This window comes from Chelonoidis abingdonii, chromosome 2, assembly GCF_003597395.2.
Source record: "Chelonoidis abingdonii isolate Lonesome George chromosome 2, CheloAbing_2.0, whole genome shotgun sequence".
Classification (NCBI taxonomy): Eukaryota; Metazoa; Chordata; order Testudines; family Testudinidae; genus Chelonoidis; species Chelonoidis abingdonii.
The window spans coordinates 183,422,678-183,442,320 of NC_133770.1; the positions used below are offsets into that span (position 1 = coordinate 183,422,678).

Here is a 19,643-nt window from a genome sequence, read left to right on the forward strand (position 1 = left end):
GGGCTCTGCATTTTCATTTAATTGTAAATGAAGCTTCTTAAACATTTAAAAACCCTTATTTACATACAACAATAGTTTAGTTATATGTTATAGACTTATAGAAAGAGACCTTCTAAAAATGTTAAACTGTATTACTGGCACGCAAAACCTTAAATTAGAGTGAATAAATGGAAGACTTGGCACACCACTTACGAAAGGTTGCCAACCCCTGCTCCAGAGTCTGGGAGCTATGGGGAAGGGGCCGAGGATTAATATATTTTTACACTTTAAGGCCAGAAAGCCCTATTAGAACTTCATCCGACCTCAAAGGAGCCTCAGATTTCAGGTGTTAGGAGAATGAGATTGGATGAAGGGCCCTCATGGGAGACTGAGACTGGCTGAGTTATGAGATTGGGAGCCATTGGGGCTGGTGGAGTGGTGGGGAGGAAGAGACAGATCTGACAAGGAACCAGGATGTGTGGGTGCAGAGGTGGGGACGGGGGCAAGGAGAACTGGGACTTGCTGGACAAAGAAACTGAGACAAAACCAGAGCATAGGGAAAGCTGATTGGAGGAGAGTGAGAATGGGAGTCAGTGAGACAGGGAATGTGGAGGATGGGGATGGGGTGAGAGATGCATTGGATGAGGAATCAGGAAGGGGTAACTGAGATGGAATGAGCAAGGCAACTGGGGATAAGGAGCTGAGGGTGAAGGCAAGGTGACGGAGCAGAAGGTCTGGGGGGAGGGGACTGGGAGCTGGGATGGGAAAAGTCTGGGAGTGCAGGAGTAGTGGGGCAGAGGGGATCAAGCAGAAAGTCCCTGCTTATTAAAGCACGCTTCCCTCAGAGCCTGGAATGGAACCCATGGTTTCAGAATCTTACCATACACTTGTTGTGAGTAAATGTCTGTGAAACCCGATGGCAAAGTTCTGGTCTTTATCTAGGATGACAGCTACTACTGCTATCAATTATTCTCTTAGTTCACGTGGCAGAGGTCTGAGCAGTGGATCTAAAGGTAGCAATTCTGTTGATGGCCCATGTGGGTGTTACTATGCTCCCATGTGATGGAGTTTGTTTTATTTCAGTTTCAGGGGTTCTGTGGAAAAAGCAGCGGTGAGCATGTAATTAAAGCTATAGCATGGTGCACGTGCACAAAGGGGTTGAATTAGGGTTGTAGAGGCAACCTTAAATCTGGCATTTCTTAACTTTGGAGTGCTTCACTTAATAACCTTAATAATAAACTTTGAACTTAATTTTGTGTGGGTGTCACTGTAGATTTGTTCATTTAGTATGACTTTGCAGTAGTTTGCCCTGTATGGCTAGTTGCTTAGAACTATACTACGGAAATTTTGCACACGTGATTCTTCTATCATCTCAACTAAAACTACACCTCTGTCTCGATATAACGCTGTCCTTGGGAGCCAAAAAATTTTACCACGTTATAGGTGAAATTGTATTATATTGAACTTGCTTTGATCCAATGGAGTGCGCAGCCCCCCCCCCCCCGCTCCCAGAGTACTGTTTTACCGCGTTATATCCAAATTCATGTTATATTGGGTGGCGTTATATTGAGGTAACGGTGTATTGACTTTCAAAAGGTGTGAAAACAACACCAATAAGCAACTCATCAAGCTTGAATTTTCTTTCAGTAAAGGAGGTTCATTATTAGCTTGGTAGATTTGTAGAGTTTATAACTTAGCCATCTTTGTTTCAGATTCACATATGCTATCTAACTTTTTATGTGACCTGTATCTAAGTATCTGCCAATACTGCGGGATACCAGTTTTTTCTCTAGGTTGCTGAGAGCATGGTTTTAGCTTTAGTTGTCCCCAGCTCCATTTTGCTTTTGCAAGATGTTCACTTTTATAAAAAGGTAAAATTACCATTGTTAGCTTTCAAGTTTTTGGTGTATTAAATGTTCAATAAAAGATAGGATTTTGGAAGCACATGAAAAGTGAGCTGAGCATATTTTGCAAGCATCCATTTTGCATACAGAAATTAAATGTGTAGGGAGAGCTGCATACTTGCATATGTTGGTTTTAAAAAAAAAAAAAAAAAAAATCCTCCAAAAATGCAGTTTTTAGCTATATATGACTGAAGGTGGACACAGTCGCCAACAAAAAGCAATAGTGCACACAAACTGCTTGATGATTCCAAACAATTTTTCCACTCCTATCATGTCTGCAGACTGCCAGATTCTAAACGCTGTCCTTCCTGATAACTAACTAGCATTCTCGGGTGTGAGTTTTAACTTCCTCTTATGCCTGTGTTAGAAAAAAGCATATGTTTAGTCTGTAACTGAATATAGTGGTTAACAAGCTATAGATTACAACTCACAAAATACAGTTTAATAATGCCTAAAGTAGAATATTTATTGTATAAAAAATTATGGGAGCCACTGAAAAGGAAATATTTTGTGTGCGTATACACAGATTCATCCAGATATGAGAAAAGCTGGGGAAAGTTCAAGGGCCCAGTACATTTTTCTTTCTGATTTTTTTTGAACCACACCCTTTATTTCTTTATTGATTTTCATTACTAGTGTTTTGGGTCAAAGACCATCTCCTTTATGTGTATGTATAATGTGTAGTATAATGAGGCCTTGATATACGACTAGAGCCACTAGGCACTTCCATGACTCAAGTAATTAATAATGATAATTATTCCCCCCCCACACACAAATTTCCATGCTCGGAAGGTAAAGTTAGGTGATTGTCTCTTCCTAGAATGGCATTGTTGCTATTCAAAAGGAATAGAGGTTTTATTGTACATGGTAGATGACAAGTTACCATATAGCATGGTATGGGTCCTACAAGAGACTTAAGGCAGAAGTCTTCAGTCTACTACTTTGCTCTGTAGGGGGAGCACAAAGTAGCTGGAGAATTCCCCACTGTACAGGGAAACTCTCTGCTGCTGAACAACTGGAGAAACCCCCTCCTACACCAGCTGTTTCCTCTCCCTCCCACGAGAAGGGGAAGGAATCAGACATAGTGGGGAAGGATGGGCAGATGGGGTGATGTGGTGAAACAGAGAAGAGTTAGGCCCAATCTTCCACTGCCATAAGGCTCCTTGCCCTTGCAGCCTTACATGCATCAAGTTTGGGTAGCTCTGACTTGGGGAACCACAAATGACAGCTTGGACATAGTGAAAAATCAGGACCTTAATTTCAAAATACCAGTGTTGCCAATAACAAATGTTCAAAGAGCTTGACTCAGTGTCTCCCCCCGCCCCCTCAAAGGCTTAAAATCAAAATATTCTTTGAGTAGTATCCTTATGGGTGCTCCACTGTAGGTGTGCTTGTGTCCTTGCGTGCTGATCAGAGAACTTCAGTAGCAGTGTCCATTAGGCCTGCACATCTACTGTCTTTCCTCATGCCCCACTACGCAGGCTAGCCCCACTCAGTTCCTTCTCAACTGCCCCTGGCTAGAGACAGAGCTATTAGTAATCTGTTTGGAACCATTCCCTTCTTTTGCATTTCTATAGTTAGTTAGACTTCCTGGTTTTAGTTGTTGTTGTTTCTTCTTCTTTTACTGCCTGAACAAAAAAGCAAAACAAACAAACACGACTTTATTCTCTCCCCCACCCTCTCTTCGTCTGGCACCCTTCCCTCAAGGGATATGCCTCGTTCAACGGGTATCAAGAAGCGCTTCTCCTGCGAAGAGGCCATCCCTGTAGCAGACAAACTCTCCTGGTGCATATGCTGCCTCAGGGAAGGCCACATTCTATAGAAGTGTGATCTCTGCCAGCGGCTCAGACCCAGGTCTCGCAAGGACAGGGAGTTGAGACCGAAGATTGTCTTCATGAAAGTGGCCCTCCAACTCTCCCTGGACCTGCACCGAGAGTTACCTGGCAGACGTGAGTCTTCTCTACAACCCTCAACATGTAAGGTCTGTGGGTTGAAGAAATCTCGCAAGTCATCAAAAAAGAGAGGGAAATCCCCAGAGTGAGCCCTCAGTCAGCTGTAAACTATCTCTAGCACGCTTGGTGTCCTTGGTATCATCAGCACTGAGACAATCCCTGCCTGGTACCCATGGCTCATGAAGATCTGCAGCGGCAGGTGCCATTGATGCACCTAAGGACCCGATGGGTACAGGCACCAAGTACATGGCATTGGAGGACAAAGACAGAAGCCAGCACTTCACTAAGAAGATGCTGCCAAAATACGCTGTATCGTCGTGGCACCATCATCAGTGCCCCATCCAACACCGGAGTGGTTGATGTGGGGAAGATCTTTAACCCCTCAGTACCAGCACTGGCACTGAGTTGGTCGGTATCCCTGGAATTCCAGCACTCGAGACCTCCGCATATCCGCCATATTGGAGTCTCCTCGGTACCGGAACCTTGACACCAAGTCGTCTTCTAACATGGGAGTTTTCTCCGCTGCCCTGCCATGCACACCTGCTCTCTAGTGTGGTCTCGAACATCAGACCAGAGGAGGCCGTGTCTCGTTGCTACTGTCATGCTCCTTATGGTGCCCACTACCAAGAGGGCACCTGAGCATACCCTCAGATGCCCCCCGCTCCCAGTGGCCATACTGGGATCCTTGAGCTGCATATTGCCCCCACACTTCTCAGGTTTCTGGTTTCCCCCTTGACCATGGCATTCAGAGTCTTGGAACCTCCAGGAGAGATCATGGAGGCCCAGGAGGGCAGCACTGAGGAAGAAGTGACTCTGAGGACCACCATCTCCTCCTTCGTAGAAAGATGTAAGGGTTCAGTAGTATCAGCCCAGAGACTCTCCAAATGGATCTCGAACTGCATTAGACAATGTTATCAGATCCGCAGTGTGAGTTCACCAGACAGTATTCGCATACATTCCATGAGACTAGTCTCTTCCTCTGCTGTCTTCTTCAAGAATTTTCCTATCTCAGAAATCGGTAGAGCAGCGACATGGGCGTCAGTCTACACCTTTGCAGAACATCATGTGATCACTGGGGACTTTGCCTCCGATGTCATCTTTGGCTCCCTCACAATATTGTCATCTATAATTGACCTGACTCCGAAGCTCCAGACCTCTGGTAGGGATATTGCTAGGAAGTCACCTACAATGGAGCACCCAAAGGGACACTACTGAAAGAAGTAGCTACTCACCTTGTGCAGTAATGATGGTTCTTCAAGATGAGTGACCCTGTGGGTGCTCCACTGTAGTTGTGCTTGTGTCCCTGCACTGCTGATTGGAGAACTTCAGTAGTAATGTCCATAAGGCCCGCATGTGCACTGTCTCGCCTCGTGCCCTGCCATGAGGATAGCCAGCATGTGCAGGCTAACCCCCCACAGTTCTTTCTCTACCACAGAGTCAAAGACAAGAACTCAAAAATAGAGGGCAAGAGGATGGGTTGTGGAGCACCCATATTGGGGGTGAGGGGACACATTTCAAAGAACCATTGTTACTGCACAAGGGGAATAACTTTTTTTTTTTAAATAATGAATTTGGAGTTAATTTTATTTGCCTTCTGGTTTTTGAGCCACGTACTTTGCATTTTTAAGGTTTTCTCTGTAAACGTGAGGGCTAGAAACTTAAACAAACAAAAAAAAATTAAGATGAGATTTTTCATTCAGCCTCTTGGTTCCAGCATCTGGGGCTTTAAGGAAAAACCTCAAACATTGTGAGACTTTTATGATGAAATCACAGGAGTTGGTAACACAGTCTTCAACCTAAGTAGCTACACTTCCTTTTTAGTAGGAAAGAATTAATCTGCAAAAATGTGTACATCAGTCATTGGCCAAGGTTTTTAAAAACAGGAGCCCAAAGTGAAGTTTCTAAATTAATATTTAGGCACCTAAATAAATGGCCTGATATTAAAAAGTCCTAAGCACCACTAAGGTCAAGGGGAATTGTTGGGTGTTCAGAATTTCCCCAATCCTAACTTTAGGTTCTACTTCTGAAAATGTGGACCATTAGCTTTTTGCATGTTAGTGAACCCTGTACTTAGACAATGTAAGTGAGGTGGTTCTGTGGCACAGGCTGTCACAGTCTGATGAAGCAACTACTGTCAAGCAGCTATCCTTCTGTCAAAATTTAGGTTAAGATTTCATATTGTGCACATTATGTAATATCCTTTCTGTGTGCGCATGCATATAATTGTTTTTTTTTTCCGCTCTGAGTATATTTGTTAGTTACTGCTCTGGGAGATTTCTGAGTGTGTGTGGTTTCCTGATAAATAGTTTTTGTACAAACCAGAGGAACTGGCCTCTCTCCTTTCAAAATGAGTTGAGACGTGGTGCTTAGGTACTTTCCAAATGAGTAAAACGTGACATCTTACATGGTTAGCCAGTGCAAATCCTGCACCCTATCAAGCGTGTCTGTTATATTTTACAGCCCTTGTTTGTATAAGGTTTGGGGTATTTTGAAAAATGAGGATTACTGTAACCGTATATAAATAATGTTATGACCACAGATCAAAGGTTCATTTATTTTTCCTCCTGCTCAGGATTATATGTTTGCAAAGACCAATGTTGTTATAGCGTTATGGGCTGACAAACAACGAAAGGAGGTAAATTCAGTTAAGGCAGGGGTTCTCAAACTGGGGGTTGGGACCTCTCAGGGAGTCATGAGGTTATTCTGTGGGGGGTCATGAGCTGTCAACCTCCACCCCAAAGCCTGCTTTGCCTCCAGCATTTATAATAGCGTTAAATATATTTAATAAGTGTTTAATTTATTAGGGGGGTCGCACTCATAGGCTTGCTGTGTGAAAGGGGTGTCGCCAATAAAAAAAAGTCTGAGACCCACTGAGTTAAGGTATACCTAGGCCCTGTCTATGCTACAAAAAAATTGTCGTATTCGGTTTTGAAGTTCAGATCTCAAAAACCATTGCAAGTAACATAACTATGCAGGTGGATATGGATAGGGCATGACCTTTTGAAAGCAGAGTCAGGACCTGCACATTTTTGGATTGTAGACAGAGCCCTAGGCAGTAATGAGTACAGCTATGATTTTGGTCATGGCAGTCACGGATTCCATGACTTTACCGGACCGCTGTGACTTCTTGCGCTTCAGCTGTCTGCAGCTGAAGCCAGGGCTGGAGGCGAGGCTGTGCACCCCTGCCCTGCAACAGCGGTTGGATAGCTGAAACCAGGACCCTGCAGCCCCTTCCCCGCAGTTTGGGGCAGGGGGGCTGCAGACATTCTGTGTGCCCCGGTCCAGCAGCTGTGGCCAGCTCTGGAGTGAGGGCTGTGTGCACCCTATGGCTGCGCCTCCTTGCTACATCCCAGTGCCCGCAGCTTCCACCAGGAACTGCAGCGGGGACTGTGCTGCAGCCGGGGCCATGTGCCCCCCCTCACGGTATACCAGGACCATGCGCTCCCCTTCCCCCCCCCCACCGTCTCCAGCCGGGGCTTGGCAGGGACTGCAGCTGGGGCCGCGCACCCTTGTCCCGCAGCTGTGACCATCTCGGGGGGCGGGGTTTGCATGCCCACTGTGGCTATGCTTCCCTCCCCGGTGGGGGTGATGGAGCCAGGGTTGTGCCCCCCTCCATGTTGGGGGGCTCGGCATGTCAGTTCTTCTCTCTCCCCTCACCCCCCTCATGAGACTCCATTCGTCCCCCCTACTTAGCCCTGCCCCCGATTATTTTTAGTAAAGTCACGGACAGGTCATGGACTTTGTGAATTTTTGTTTATTGCCCATGACCTGTCTGTGACTTTTACTAAAAATAACCGTGACAAAATCTTAGCGTTAATAATGAGTAGACCAATAGTATAGTTACAGTGGTGTTCTGTTATGAATAGGTGTGTGCCAGAAGAGCCTTAACTCTGAAGACACTTGCATTTTCTAGACTGCTTGTAAAAGCTGTGTATGTACTATGTATGTACCCAAGGTATGTGTCTATTGTGGAGATCTTTGCCCTCACTCCAGCCACTTTATGCTGGAGAACCCAGATTTCTCCTCCCTTGTTAAAAGCATGTGGAGAATTCCTCTCCCTAGTGTAGGGGAAGGACCGCTGTCTCTTCTCACTGGTTTGTGAAATGAGGATTTGCCACACAGGTGAATCCGAAGTAGGATTAGCAAAATGAGCTAGTTCCTGTATGAGGACTCCCAATTGTCCTGTATGTAGGAGCATGGATTACTCAGTGCAAGTTTCTATTGCCCATTTCGCTGCTCCCCCAAACACCTTCATACTTCCAAGCATGAGGGTCTGGAAGGAAGATAGAACACTCTCCTGATTTAGACCATAAAGCCATTACTCTGTTCTCCTTTGCGTCTTTGTGCCAGACCCACTTTATTCATAATACCTTTGGGAAAGTGCCAACTGATAATGGCAAAATGGATTGGCCAGTAGGGACTTCTAATAGCAAAATAATTTATTGGACTCTTGTGGACGCATATTCCTATTCCTGTTTCCATTGCCCTTCCTTCTCTGTACTACTTCAGTGTTACAATCACTTGTTCCATCTTGTCTTTATTAGATTGTGGATCTCCAGGGACGGTCTCTCACTCTGTGTTCACCAGGGCTTTGATCCTGATTGGGACTTCTAGGTGTTACCATAATACAGATAATTAACAGCAATAAAAGATCTGTTCTGCCTCTGCTGGACTCCTCCTCTCAGGGAAAGTAGGATAAAAAAGCCTCTTCTTCCCCAGACTCAGCTTCTTTTCCCCACTAGGAGCAGTAGGAAAGAAGAGATGGCAATTTTTGCTTTTGGCTTCCTCTCCCCTCTAGGATCCACACGGCCAGCTCTCCCGTCTAAGGATATTGGGAGAAGAAAGGGAGTCTGTCCTGCCAGCAAAATCTCCTTCTTAATGGAATTAAAAAGAGAAGCCACATGGGCCAGATTGGGACCCTCAGGGCTTTGGATTCAGCCCACAGGATTGCCCCCCATGGCGCCATGAACCCCGCACTGCTCTCAGAAGCAGCTGGCACCACGTCCCTGTGGCCTCTGGGTGGGGATGGGCGGGGGGGAGAAGGCTCTGTGCATTGCCCTTGCCTCCAGGCACCACCCCCTGCAGCTCCCATTAGCCGGGAATGGGGAACTGCAGCCAATGGGAGCTTCGGGGGAGGTACCTGGATGCAGGACAAGGGCTGTGCATGTGGAGCCCTCCGCCCCCCACTCCTGCAGGGGCCACAGTGCTTCCTGGAGTGGTGCTGGTCTGGGGACAGGGCAAGCATGCAGGAAGCCTGCCCTGGCCCCGGTGCGCACCACTGCCACCCTGGAGCCGCTTTAGGTAAGTGGCACCGAACTGAAGCCTGACCCCCTCCTGCACTCCTCCCCCCAACTCCCTGCCCTAAGGCCCTTCATATACCTCACACCCCTCCTGTGTCCCAACCCCTTGCCCTGAGCCCCCTCCTCTGCCCCAATCCCTTGCCCTGAGCCCCTTCCTGGACACCGCACCTCCTCCCACACCCCAACCCCCTTCCCCGGCCCTGTATATAGTTTCCCCACCCAGATGTGGTCCTCGGCCCAAAAAGTTTGCCCACCCCTGTCCTAAGCATTGTTCAAACTAGCAAAACAGTGTATGCATCAAAGAGCTTACAATCCAAATAAACAAGACAGACTAAGGGGAAAGTGATGTAACATACATGCAGAGTAAAGATGCTCAGCAAACATCATGTGTAAGGATACAGTTTTGACACAGATTCCATGACCCTAACAGACCTCCATGACTTCTGACTCGGGCTGGAGCAGTCAGCCCCCCATAGCAGCGGGGCTTGGGCTAGGGCAGTCTACCCCCCACATCAGCAGGGCTGGGGCTTCTGTGATTTATTGTTCACTGCCCACGTCCTGCCCGTGAATTTTAATAAACATTTCTATATCAAAATCTTAACCTTAATCATGTGTCATACATTGGTGAATCCATAGGAAAGTCAAAACTAAACAGGACACAGATGTATCAAATTTCTTCCCCCTGCTGTGGGAAAACTCCTCCTCCCATCACCTTCCTGTTGATTCTTGTCTTGCTCATGTGCCTGAGCCCCCAAACTTCTTACCAAATCAGGCAACCTAGTCTGCCCTACAGGTAACCAGCTGACAACAATCGGCTATATATTGCGCTAACTCTGCCTTAGACTCACGGCTCATGGCCAGATTGTAGCTGGTCCCAACTCCAGGGTTTCAAGGTGTGGGAGTTCTTAATGGCTCTCTATCTCTTCTTGCATCTCTAAACAGTGTGGCTGGGGAATATAAGCCCTACTCCTTTCTAGTGCCCCATTGGACTAGCGGCTTGAAAGCATAGGTGCCAACTCCGTGGGTGCTTAGCACCCACCGGCAGTCAGCTCCCCCCCTCCCACCCAGTGCTTCGTGCCTGCTGCGATCAGCTGTTCCACAGAGTGCAGGAGGTGCTGCCAGGGGGGGTGGGGAGGAGTGAGGATAGGGCGTGCTTGGGGAAGGGGGCGGAACTGGGTGGGAAGAGGCAGGCAGGGGTGGGAAGGGGCGGGGTGGGGACTTGGGGGAAGGAGTGGGGTAGGGGGAGGGCCTGGGGCTTGAGCACCCCTGGGGCCCAGAGGAAGCCTGTACTTGATAGGGTTTGGAAGAACAAGGTTACATCACATCACGGGAGAAGGGAAAGGATGTCTCACAGAGTAAGAGGAAATTGGAGATGGCATAAGAATGGGGAGATTGAAATGGAGGAATGGATGAAGAAAATTCATCATAGACTAAGAAACAAAATAAATATTGCATTGAATTGAAAGAGCAGAAAACTTGAGGAACTTGGTAAATTTAAAAAAGAAATGCTTTTATGAAATCTGGTGCCAAAAAGATTTCAACGAAACATACATTGGTGTTTGATTTAAATGTTGGGGACATGACCCCTGGCTATGGATATAAGATGGGTACAGAAAAATGAATATTCTTGCATATAGAGGGGGAGATAACTTGCTGTTGTATGCATTCTTTTTTTGTTTGATTGGTTGGGTTTTTTACATGATCAGTGCTGACATTTGGCATATTTGCATATGTTTTAATGTGTGTGTCTGGGAAAAACACATTGTCAAGTTACTTGTAATTATTAAGTAAATTCAGATTTTTGTGTGTGTGAATAATATTTCCTTTGAAAGGTCTTAAAATCTTCTAAACTGCAGGAAATCTCATTATTTTAAAAATTTCCGGAGAAAAAGGTGACTGGATCCCCATTTTCGTTTGTTGTTTTTCCATCCATTCTCTGTTTTGATCAAGTCTAAGTGATGATGCTTATAAGCACCATAAACTGAACATTCTTGCTTACTTTTGTTTAAATGGCCATGGCCTGCTTGGAGCCATAACCACCTTACAGATAAATTACATGGCATGTCCCCATTATCCACTTTGTGCTATATCCCATCAGCATCCAAGGCCAAGATCTGTCATGATGGCTAATATTGGTGAACTTCTCTTCCTATTTTGATGTACTTAAGCCACTCCCAACAGAAACTGTATTGTTCCCAGGAGAATGTGCAACCACTTGTACTAACATTTAGTCTTTCTACACTATGCTTACTTGCCCAAAGCTCTTTGAGTATGGAGGCTGAATACTAAAGAACTCTTATGACATTTATGCTATTTAAAACTTGCCACACACGCACAGTAAATGTTTCCTTTAAAATGGGTGGGGAGGAGGCGGAAATCCCTACTCATTTAAAATAACTTATTTTCCAGATTGGACAAAAAAAACTGTTGGTCCTCACTGTGGGCTAAATGCCTGTAAAATTTCACTACTATAATTTTTTCCAGTAATTCCAAAGGCTATTTGTTCAGCTGGTTTTATTCACAGCAACATTTATTAGGACTCTTTTATAAAGCTAGGTGGCTAAAATATAGGTTTTACAATGCTGAGGTGATGTTCAAACAGCTTTTCTCATTCATTATGTGACTTTTGGAGGGTCGGGGGGGGGTAAAATGTACTGTGGGTGAACATCCCATGGAGGAATATTAGCAACTTCGTACTATTGAGTCAGGGCATGTTGCTGGAAAATGGACAGAAACAGAGTAATTACTATAGAGAATGCTGCAGGAATTCACCTTCTATTATTTTAGACTGGTTATGGACATTGAGCCCTTTCTAACAGGCCTGAGGCTTTTTATGAATGTGTGTGTGATATTTTCAGAGATACAGAGTTGTTCATGTTAGGGATGACAAGAGGAAAGACTCTCTTTGGTTGATCCCCTGCCAGAGTTGACCAGCTATTGTGGGAAAAGGTGTAGGTGACAATTTGCTTACTCCTCAGTTGACTGCTGCCATGGAGATGGGCAAAGTAAATTTCCTGTCAGCCAGAACATTAATCAAATACACAGTTTATTAGTTTGCCGAGTTTGAATCAGCTTCTAGGTGATAGCCCACAGAATCTGATTGATTCTCCACAGTTTTTGGCCTATCTTTCTCCTTTGGTGTTCTTCTCTGAAAATCCTTGTCTCAGAAACTCAAAATAGAAATGTTTTTAAATTAACATTTTTTCCACTTATGTCGTGTAGGATTTTTTTTGTTAATTGTTCTAGAAATAGAGACAGTTGCATTGACAGCATGGTTCTCAGCTTCTATGTGCTATGAGGTGCTTATCATAAACACATATACTGATACTATTCTTCTCTGTGAAGGAAGGAACAGTGTTAGGGTTTACTAGCTACTTAGTCTCCAAAGAACTTAACAATGTTGAATGCATTATTTGCTTTTAGAGTATAGTTTGAGTGTTAAAGTTAATAATGGCATTGTTTTCAGAAGTGCTGAGTACCTACAGTTTCTCTGTGTTTTGTTTATTTCTGTTTAAATAATTAAAAAAAGAGATGCCTGTACAACAGTCTAGATGCCCTAATACATAATTAATGCTACCTCAAAACCACAATGGTATTAAAATAGTTATTCAAGAAGGAACTCTGCTAGCCGGCCACTTACAATAAAAGCGCCTTTCCACCCTTTCGTTATCCTGGGAATCATATCCTCAGCCCTCTCCAAAAACGCTTTTGAACAGATTTTTTTTATTTCTTATTTTTTTTACCCAGTAAGCCTGTTCGTAGGATCAGGGTTTTAAAATATGCTGTTTGCTTTATACTGTTATGACTATTTTATATGTATTGTGTTAAAAACCGGCGGGTGGGGGGGAGGGAATTGAGTATGACTCTTTACTGGTTTATCAGATGGTACAGCTAACCTGAATTTGTGAGAATTACTTGCATTATAAGGGAGCAACATTTTGATGCACTTTGGTTGAGTATCAGAAGGGTCTTTGTCCCTGGTTACTTATTGGTCAAGTCAACAGTAAATTCTCTAGGCATAAATATCAGAGTTTGTTCTCCTGTACAGTAAAGTGTAGATCATTCATACAAAAATGGATAAGGATGAAATTGTTTTTTTCCATGTATATTTTAAGTAAAACATTGATATAACTGTCAAGCTAATACATCCATTACACTAATGTGACTTAATATCATTTTGTAAGGAATTTCTGTGACATGAGCATTTCTAAGACTTTTTACTGCATTTACTGAAACCAGTTTTTTTCATGAAGTAACAGGAAGTTGCATCTAAACACTTCTTTACTTTGTCTTGTAGAACCTCTGAAGAATAAATTGTAGGATAGCCTACAATGATCAAGGGTATCATTGTTGAGTCATACAACTGATCATTACCTTAATTCGTATAACATTTGATGTATGTCGTAGGGCAATCCCACTTGGAATGCCCTCTTGCAGCAGACCACAGCAGGACACATGTGCCTGCCTCATTTCCCTCTCAAGTAACCCAATAACTCCATGCAAGGCTTATCTTCTAGTCAATCAACATGGTTTATTACTAGAACATAATTCAAAACAGTCCATGATAAAGGCCCCATACACATAGTTTGTTTCTCGCCCTAGTGTAAGCAGTCATCATTACTCAAGATATCTCATCTCTTGATGCCCATGTGTCACAAATTGTCACTTTAAACCATGCCTGGACTCTGTCAGTGCTCTCATATGCTTGTACCAGGACAGCCATCCCAACCCTTCCAACTGGACTGCAATCCCAGTCTTCCCAAAAGGAACCCCTATAGCCTCTCAGCTGCAAAGCATCCTGCTAAGAGAGTAGCCTTCACTCCCCAAGTCCTCTTAGGGATTCCTCTGGGTCTGGCTCTCTGACCCTGGAGATGTCAGCGGGTAAGATCCTCTGCTGCTCCACTGCTTTCAGGCTTTTGGATCTTGGAACTGGTTCTCTTGCTTAGAACCAGCAGGCAGCTCCCACTGCTGCACCTCTTGGCCTCATCCCTCTGGCCTTGGCTCTCTGGCTTGAGGACACCAACTAGCATTTCACTCTTGCTGACCTTTTGCCCTCAGACTCCTCCCAGGAACCACTTTCTGCTTTCTTCTGGGACTCCTCCAATTCTCTATGTCTCTGGCACCTCTCACCTGCCCTTCCTGATTGAACCAGTCTTCTCTGACTCACTGGGTCGTTGATAGCTCCCTATCTGCTACCCTGCCTCTTAAGTGGCCAAACAGGGACACCTGTTCAGGCACCAGTGAGCTGGACCTACTTTATTTACCATGGCCAGCCACTGTGTGACTGTGCAGTTTAAATATTCTTTGGAATATGATATTTTTTAGAAAATGTGAGATTTTTTAACCTAAATTTGGCATTTTGTAAAAATGCTCATTTTTCTTTAAGATGCATAATAGGTTTGAGGAAGAGATTACATTTGTTCCCAAATCAGAGCTAGCAGATGGTGATAAGCAAGCAGATGAGGTTCTAAAATAGTCACCACCTGGGAACTTTAGTCATCTTCATTCTGGAAGGTACAAATCAGTTTAAGCCTCCTTCCTCTTAAAGATGTTCTTCTTTTACTGATATTTTGCTTCAGTGGGTTGACTGCATCTCAAAAAAGAAAATAGTGTTTGCTATTCCTGTTGCTAACTTCTCCATCTCTGCAACAGATGTTGAAAGCATGTTTCTTCTTCATTAGATCTTTTAATAAAGCTATCTTGAATTTACATATGCTTTAAATTTGCTGGGGCACTCTGTTTAAATATGATTCAAACACAGTTTTTGTTAAATCTGGTTACAGCATACTTTAGGTTAAAGGGGAAAAAAACATGTTAGTACTATTTTTTTTTAAATTCTTCTCAACCATGTATTAGAAACAGTTGTAAAACCACTTTGATCCATCCACAATAGCTCTTTGAACTGTGTTAGAATCTAGTGTGAACTCTATTTATGTGTAAATATCTGTGTTTAAATACTTAGGGTATGGCTACACTGACACTTTACAGGGCTGCAACTTTTGCGCTCAGGAGTGTGAAAAAACACCCCTCTGAGTGCTGCAAGATACAGCGCTGTAAAGCCTCAGTGTAATCAGTGCCGCAGCGCTGGGAGCATGGCTCCCAGCGCTGCACGCTACACCCGTAGAGGATGTGGTTTACGTGCAGCGCTGGGAGAGCTCTCTGCCAGCGCTGGCGCTCCGACCACACTCACACTTCAAAGCGCTGCTGCGGCAGCGCTCCGAAATTTCAAGTGTAGCCATACCCTGAGAGGACCTTGATATATTTCCTTTCATCTGAAGTATCTTAAATTTATTTCATTTCCTTTGTATCCCTCCCACAGTTGAACTACATTTACCTCTGCAGTGCAGTAAGGCAGCCGGTAACTACCCAGAGCTACACTGTACAACAGCTTAGAGCAGAAAATGAAGTAAATCCTATTCAAATGAAGCTTTAAGAGGCGTTAGCCAAGATGCTGGAGTCAGCTGTCTTTGATACAGCTGGCCCTGAATAGATCCTGGATGGGGTAGCTGGCATGACCCTGAAAAAAAGGCATTATTGTTTCTGAAATCTCAGAGGATGTTCGGGGATAAACATCTCGTCTTCCCAAGAGAGTTCTGATATGTGGCTTTACTCCATTACTCCTACCGCTGTTTATATATTGAAGGCCAATGGGAGTATTAGTGAGACTATTCAGGCTGAAGCATGATCAGCAGGTGGATGACAAGTATATCTTGTTTTCTTCAGCTCTAAATGGCATGGTGTGTTAGCTTTCCTGGGATCTTGAAGATCCTTTGAAAGTTATAGCTGATTCAGAACACACCTACCTACCTGGCAACACCAGTTCTCCTGAAACTTCATAGGCTTCCCATTCACTTACAAATGCAATTCAAGGACTTGACTTTGTCCTGTGAAAACCTTTGGGTCCCGGTTGTCTGAGAGAGTCCTCCTCTCACTGTGTACCATCTCTGTAGCTGAGATTAACAGAGGTACTGAATTAAGTTGAATTATAAATACAAAACACATGAGGGGTAGAAGAAGCAGATAAAACATACCAACAAATGGGCAAGGGTGCTGATTTATTTGTGTTTAGCCCTTCCTCATCCTTGTTGAAAAAAACCTTTGCCTTTTCATTTGTTGTAACCTTGGAAATCCACACTTTGAGTGAAGCATAGCAACACCCTGTATCCACTCTCTATCCCCTAATGCCAGCCTCCTTCATGTTCTCCCCTGTCCTTTCTGTCTGTTGACTGGGCTTAGTGACAATGAACACAGTCCATTATGAGGAAAAAAGTTCTGCTGACATCACCACACATCTTGCCACAGAGTTCTGTGCTGGCGTAGTGTTAGCAGAGGCCCCCCAGAATATTGAGTCTTGAAGTTAATGTTCCGTAGAGATGAATGGGACATTTTATTCTCCCCTTCCCGCCCCCCCACTCCCTTTAGAGCTGTTGTTTCTGGCTGTGTGCAGACTCAGGCAGACACCTCTCCATTGAAATAAACTTATTTTTATTTTACATAAAAGCTGAGGCTCTGAATATAATCTCATGATTTGGGCTTGGCTGGGGGGCTCTGGAGCTGCTTCTTTCTGGTTCTTGGTGCAAGGATGATGCAGAGGGGATAACATGTCTGATCTCCCCCCTGTGGTGGGTGGTGAAGGTACCTGAGATGGTTCCCTGCTTGTGGTTCCCCTAACTCTTTCCAGGAAAAGACATCAAGTCCCCACCTCTTGGATTTCCTTTCCCACTTGAGGACCCAAGCATGCAGAGTCAGAGCCCTTATGACCAGTGCAACTGTCGTGATCCTTGGGACTGGTAGTCCCAGTCTCCACTTCCTCAGGAATCTTCCTGAGGGTTAGATCACTGAGCAACCACATTGTTCAGCACCAAAGCACGCTAATGACGTAATTGAGAGGCCACTTTTTCCTGGATGTTCCATTGTCCATTTAGAAGAGGATGTCTCAGAATCAGGGCAGAAGAAAGAGGAACAGATGATAGATATTCTTATTACTAGATGACTTCTTGGTCATTCTTCGTTTCTTCCTCTTTATAATTTCCACGAGATGTTGATGCATTAAGTTCAGGTCTTGATTGTGTGAGTTGCTGCAGGCCAGGAAAAGGCATCCAAATTCTTTGATATCTCAGGGGCAAAACATAAAAATGTTTCTCCTATAATGAAAGGCTGGCCAAGAAGAGCTTGGAGCAACCAGGTTTTAGTGTCATCTTCTACCAGGATACTTATCTGTGTCAAGTCCTGCAGTAGAAGACTTCCTTTTCCCCCACATCTCCTATTCCAGGAACTTTGGTCTTGGCTGCCTTAGAACAACATAATAAAAGGAACAGAAAAATTAAATAAAAGCATCACCCTTCTAAAGCATCCATTATAGCGTTCAACTAAAACTCTGATTGGCATACAAAAGAGAGTTAATCTGACCTGTAGTGTTCTTTAAAGTTCATAGTTTGTTATATCAGTGCTTGATGTCATCTTTACCTATGTGTCAGAGAGTGGGTGTGTGGTTGGTTTGTGTGTTTAGTTTTTGGTTTTGGGTAGTTGTCATTTATGCTAAAAAGGGAGTCCTGCGCCATTAGAGGTAATGGTGACCTTACTTCATCTGGCAAACACCTGCAATCCATAGTAGCTGAAATATATTAATAGACTAGAATACTGTAGAGCTTTACGTCAAAAAGGAACGAGTGGATGTATCATATCAGCTGCTATATGTAACTCTGACTTGGCTTGTGAACAAGATGTCAGGGAGAATTCCAGACATCTCTGCTATTTTCATGTGCTAACTTTTTTTTTCCTCCTAAAAGAGGCTCTTTCATGGGGACACGTTGCAGTCTATTGATCTAAAAATATAAAGAAAATAAATGTTTTTTAAGGAAAAAGCTTGTAAGTCTAAAATAACACTTCATTTTCTGTAGTCTATTTTGGGTCTAGTGGTTTAATTTGAAAGCAGAATTATGTGGTATGAAATAAAATGATATATTATTTTATTGCTTCATAGCACATATGGAAAAATCAGGCCAGTATATCTTTGCTATAAGGCTCTGATAAAGAAGAGAATACCTATTCAGAGCAGCACTTAAGTACATATTTACGTCCTTCAAGGGAATTTAAGAATAAGATTAAACTTAAGCACACATTTAAGTGCTGCCCTGAATAGGGATGGATTTAAGCACATACTACTTAAGCCTCCATTCAGGAAAGCACTGAAGTTTGACTGCTATTTATATATGCTTAATAGTCCTTTGTTATAACTTCTTATAAGGTCTTTTTGTCTTGTTTGTTGAAAGGTGCCAGGTTTAAAGATTTTTTTTCCCTACTTATTTTTAGCTTGCTTATGATGGCCCTGGATGCTGCAATCTGATCAGCATGAGTTGACCTTCAGTGATTCTCCATGTGGGCTCTGGGGTCCACCTACTTAGGTCACATTTCAGGGCCAAGGTCTATATCTTGTTTTCATCTTTAATTTTTGCCCTTTGAGGGCTTAATTTATCATTTTATTAGGTTCAGAAAATTAAAGTCAGTTCAGATGCAGCACTGACTTACTGGGAAAAAAATGTAAATATCCTAATAAATTGCTTCGGTGTTAAAAACAAAGATTTCACAGTTTAGATGATACATTTGTGGGTTAAATTTTAACATTCAGAAGGTGATTGGTGGCAGTATCCTAAGGTAATCAGTATCCGCAATCCTAAAATAGACATTGAAAAATTCTTTTGTCTACAAGAATATCTCTGTGCAAGGATAAAGATATTCTGCTGAAGTACTTGTTACATGAAAATATAGGGAGGAAATCTGTTGTTGAAAACATTGGTGCATTATCCATATGTACTTGGGTTGTAGCTCTAATTTCTATGTCTGCTTTAAGCTGTTTCTCATCCAGCAAAATGTGACTTGAGATATTTGAAATGTAAGAGAAAAGAAATATAGACTACTGTTTCTTTAAGGGAGAAACTAAATGGGGAGGGGCGAGAGTGGTGTTTTGACTGCTGACATTTGTGGCCTTTTGGCCGTGTTTCATACTCTTTTCGCTTGCGTAAGAGGTAGACTGTCTTTACTGTAGCTACTGTTGCCATGGAGAGATAGCGGGGGAGGATTCCTAGGATCCCATAGCCTGTGAGAGATTATGTTTTAGAATTGCACTCTGAATATAATGTGATGTGGCAGAGTAATTCAGGTGTGCTGTGGCACAGATAATGGGGGATGACCTGTCAGCTGTCTGGTAACGTGATAATTAAAATACTTCTTATAGGCATAATATTAAAATAAACATAAAGCAATGCATGTGACTTAGCTTTGAGAGTAAAGAGGATTATGTTTATTTGCATGTTGGCTGTGTTTTTAAGATGTGAAAGCACCTTGTACAAGGTTGGTTTGCACTGTTTGGCAGGCTTTAATGAAAAGGGGATTTATACATATTGATACTTGGCGCTAACATCTGCTAAGGGTCTGGCTGTCCATGTAGCAGAACTGGATTTGTTCTAACTGTAATCTGCAGATTTGATTGTTATAGTGGGTTAATTTTC

General features: G+C 43.5%; 1 protein-coding gene across 9 annotated transcripts in view; it reads left to right on the forward strand.

Moving 5' to 3' along the window:
- Positions 1-19,643, forward strand: part of HIVEP1 (HIVEP zinc finger 1) — a 193,496-nt gene that overhangs the window by 30,304 nt on the left and 143,549 nt on the right. Inside the window, exon 1 of one of the 9 annotated variants that reach the window (XM_032793285.2) lies at positions 19,276-19,339. The exons of the other annotated variants lie outside the window; for them this stretch is intronic. Coding sequence (XP_032649176.1) covers positions 19,321-19,339 — 19 coding nt within the window. The 5' untranslated portion in view covers positions 19,276-19,320. Of the gene's footprint in view, positions 1-19,275; positions 19,340-19,643 lie in introns of those variants that run through there. 9 annotated transcript variants of the gene reach the window in all.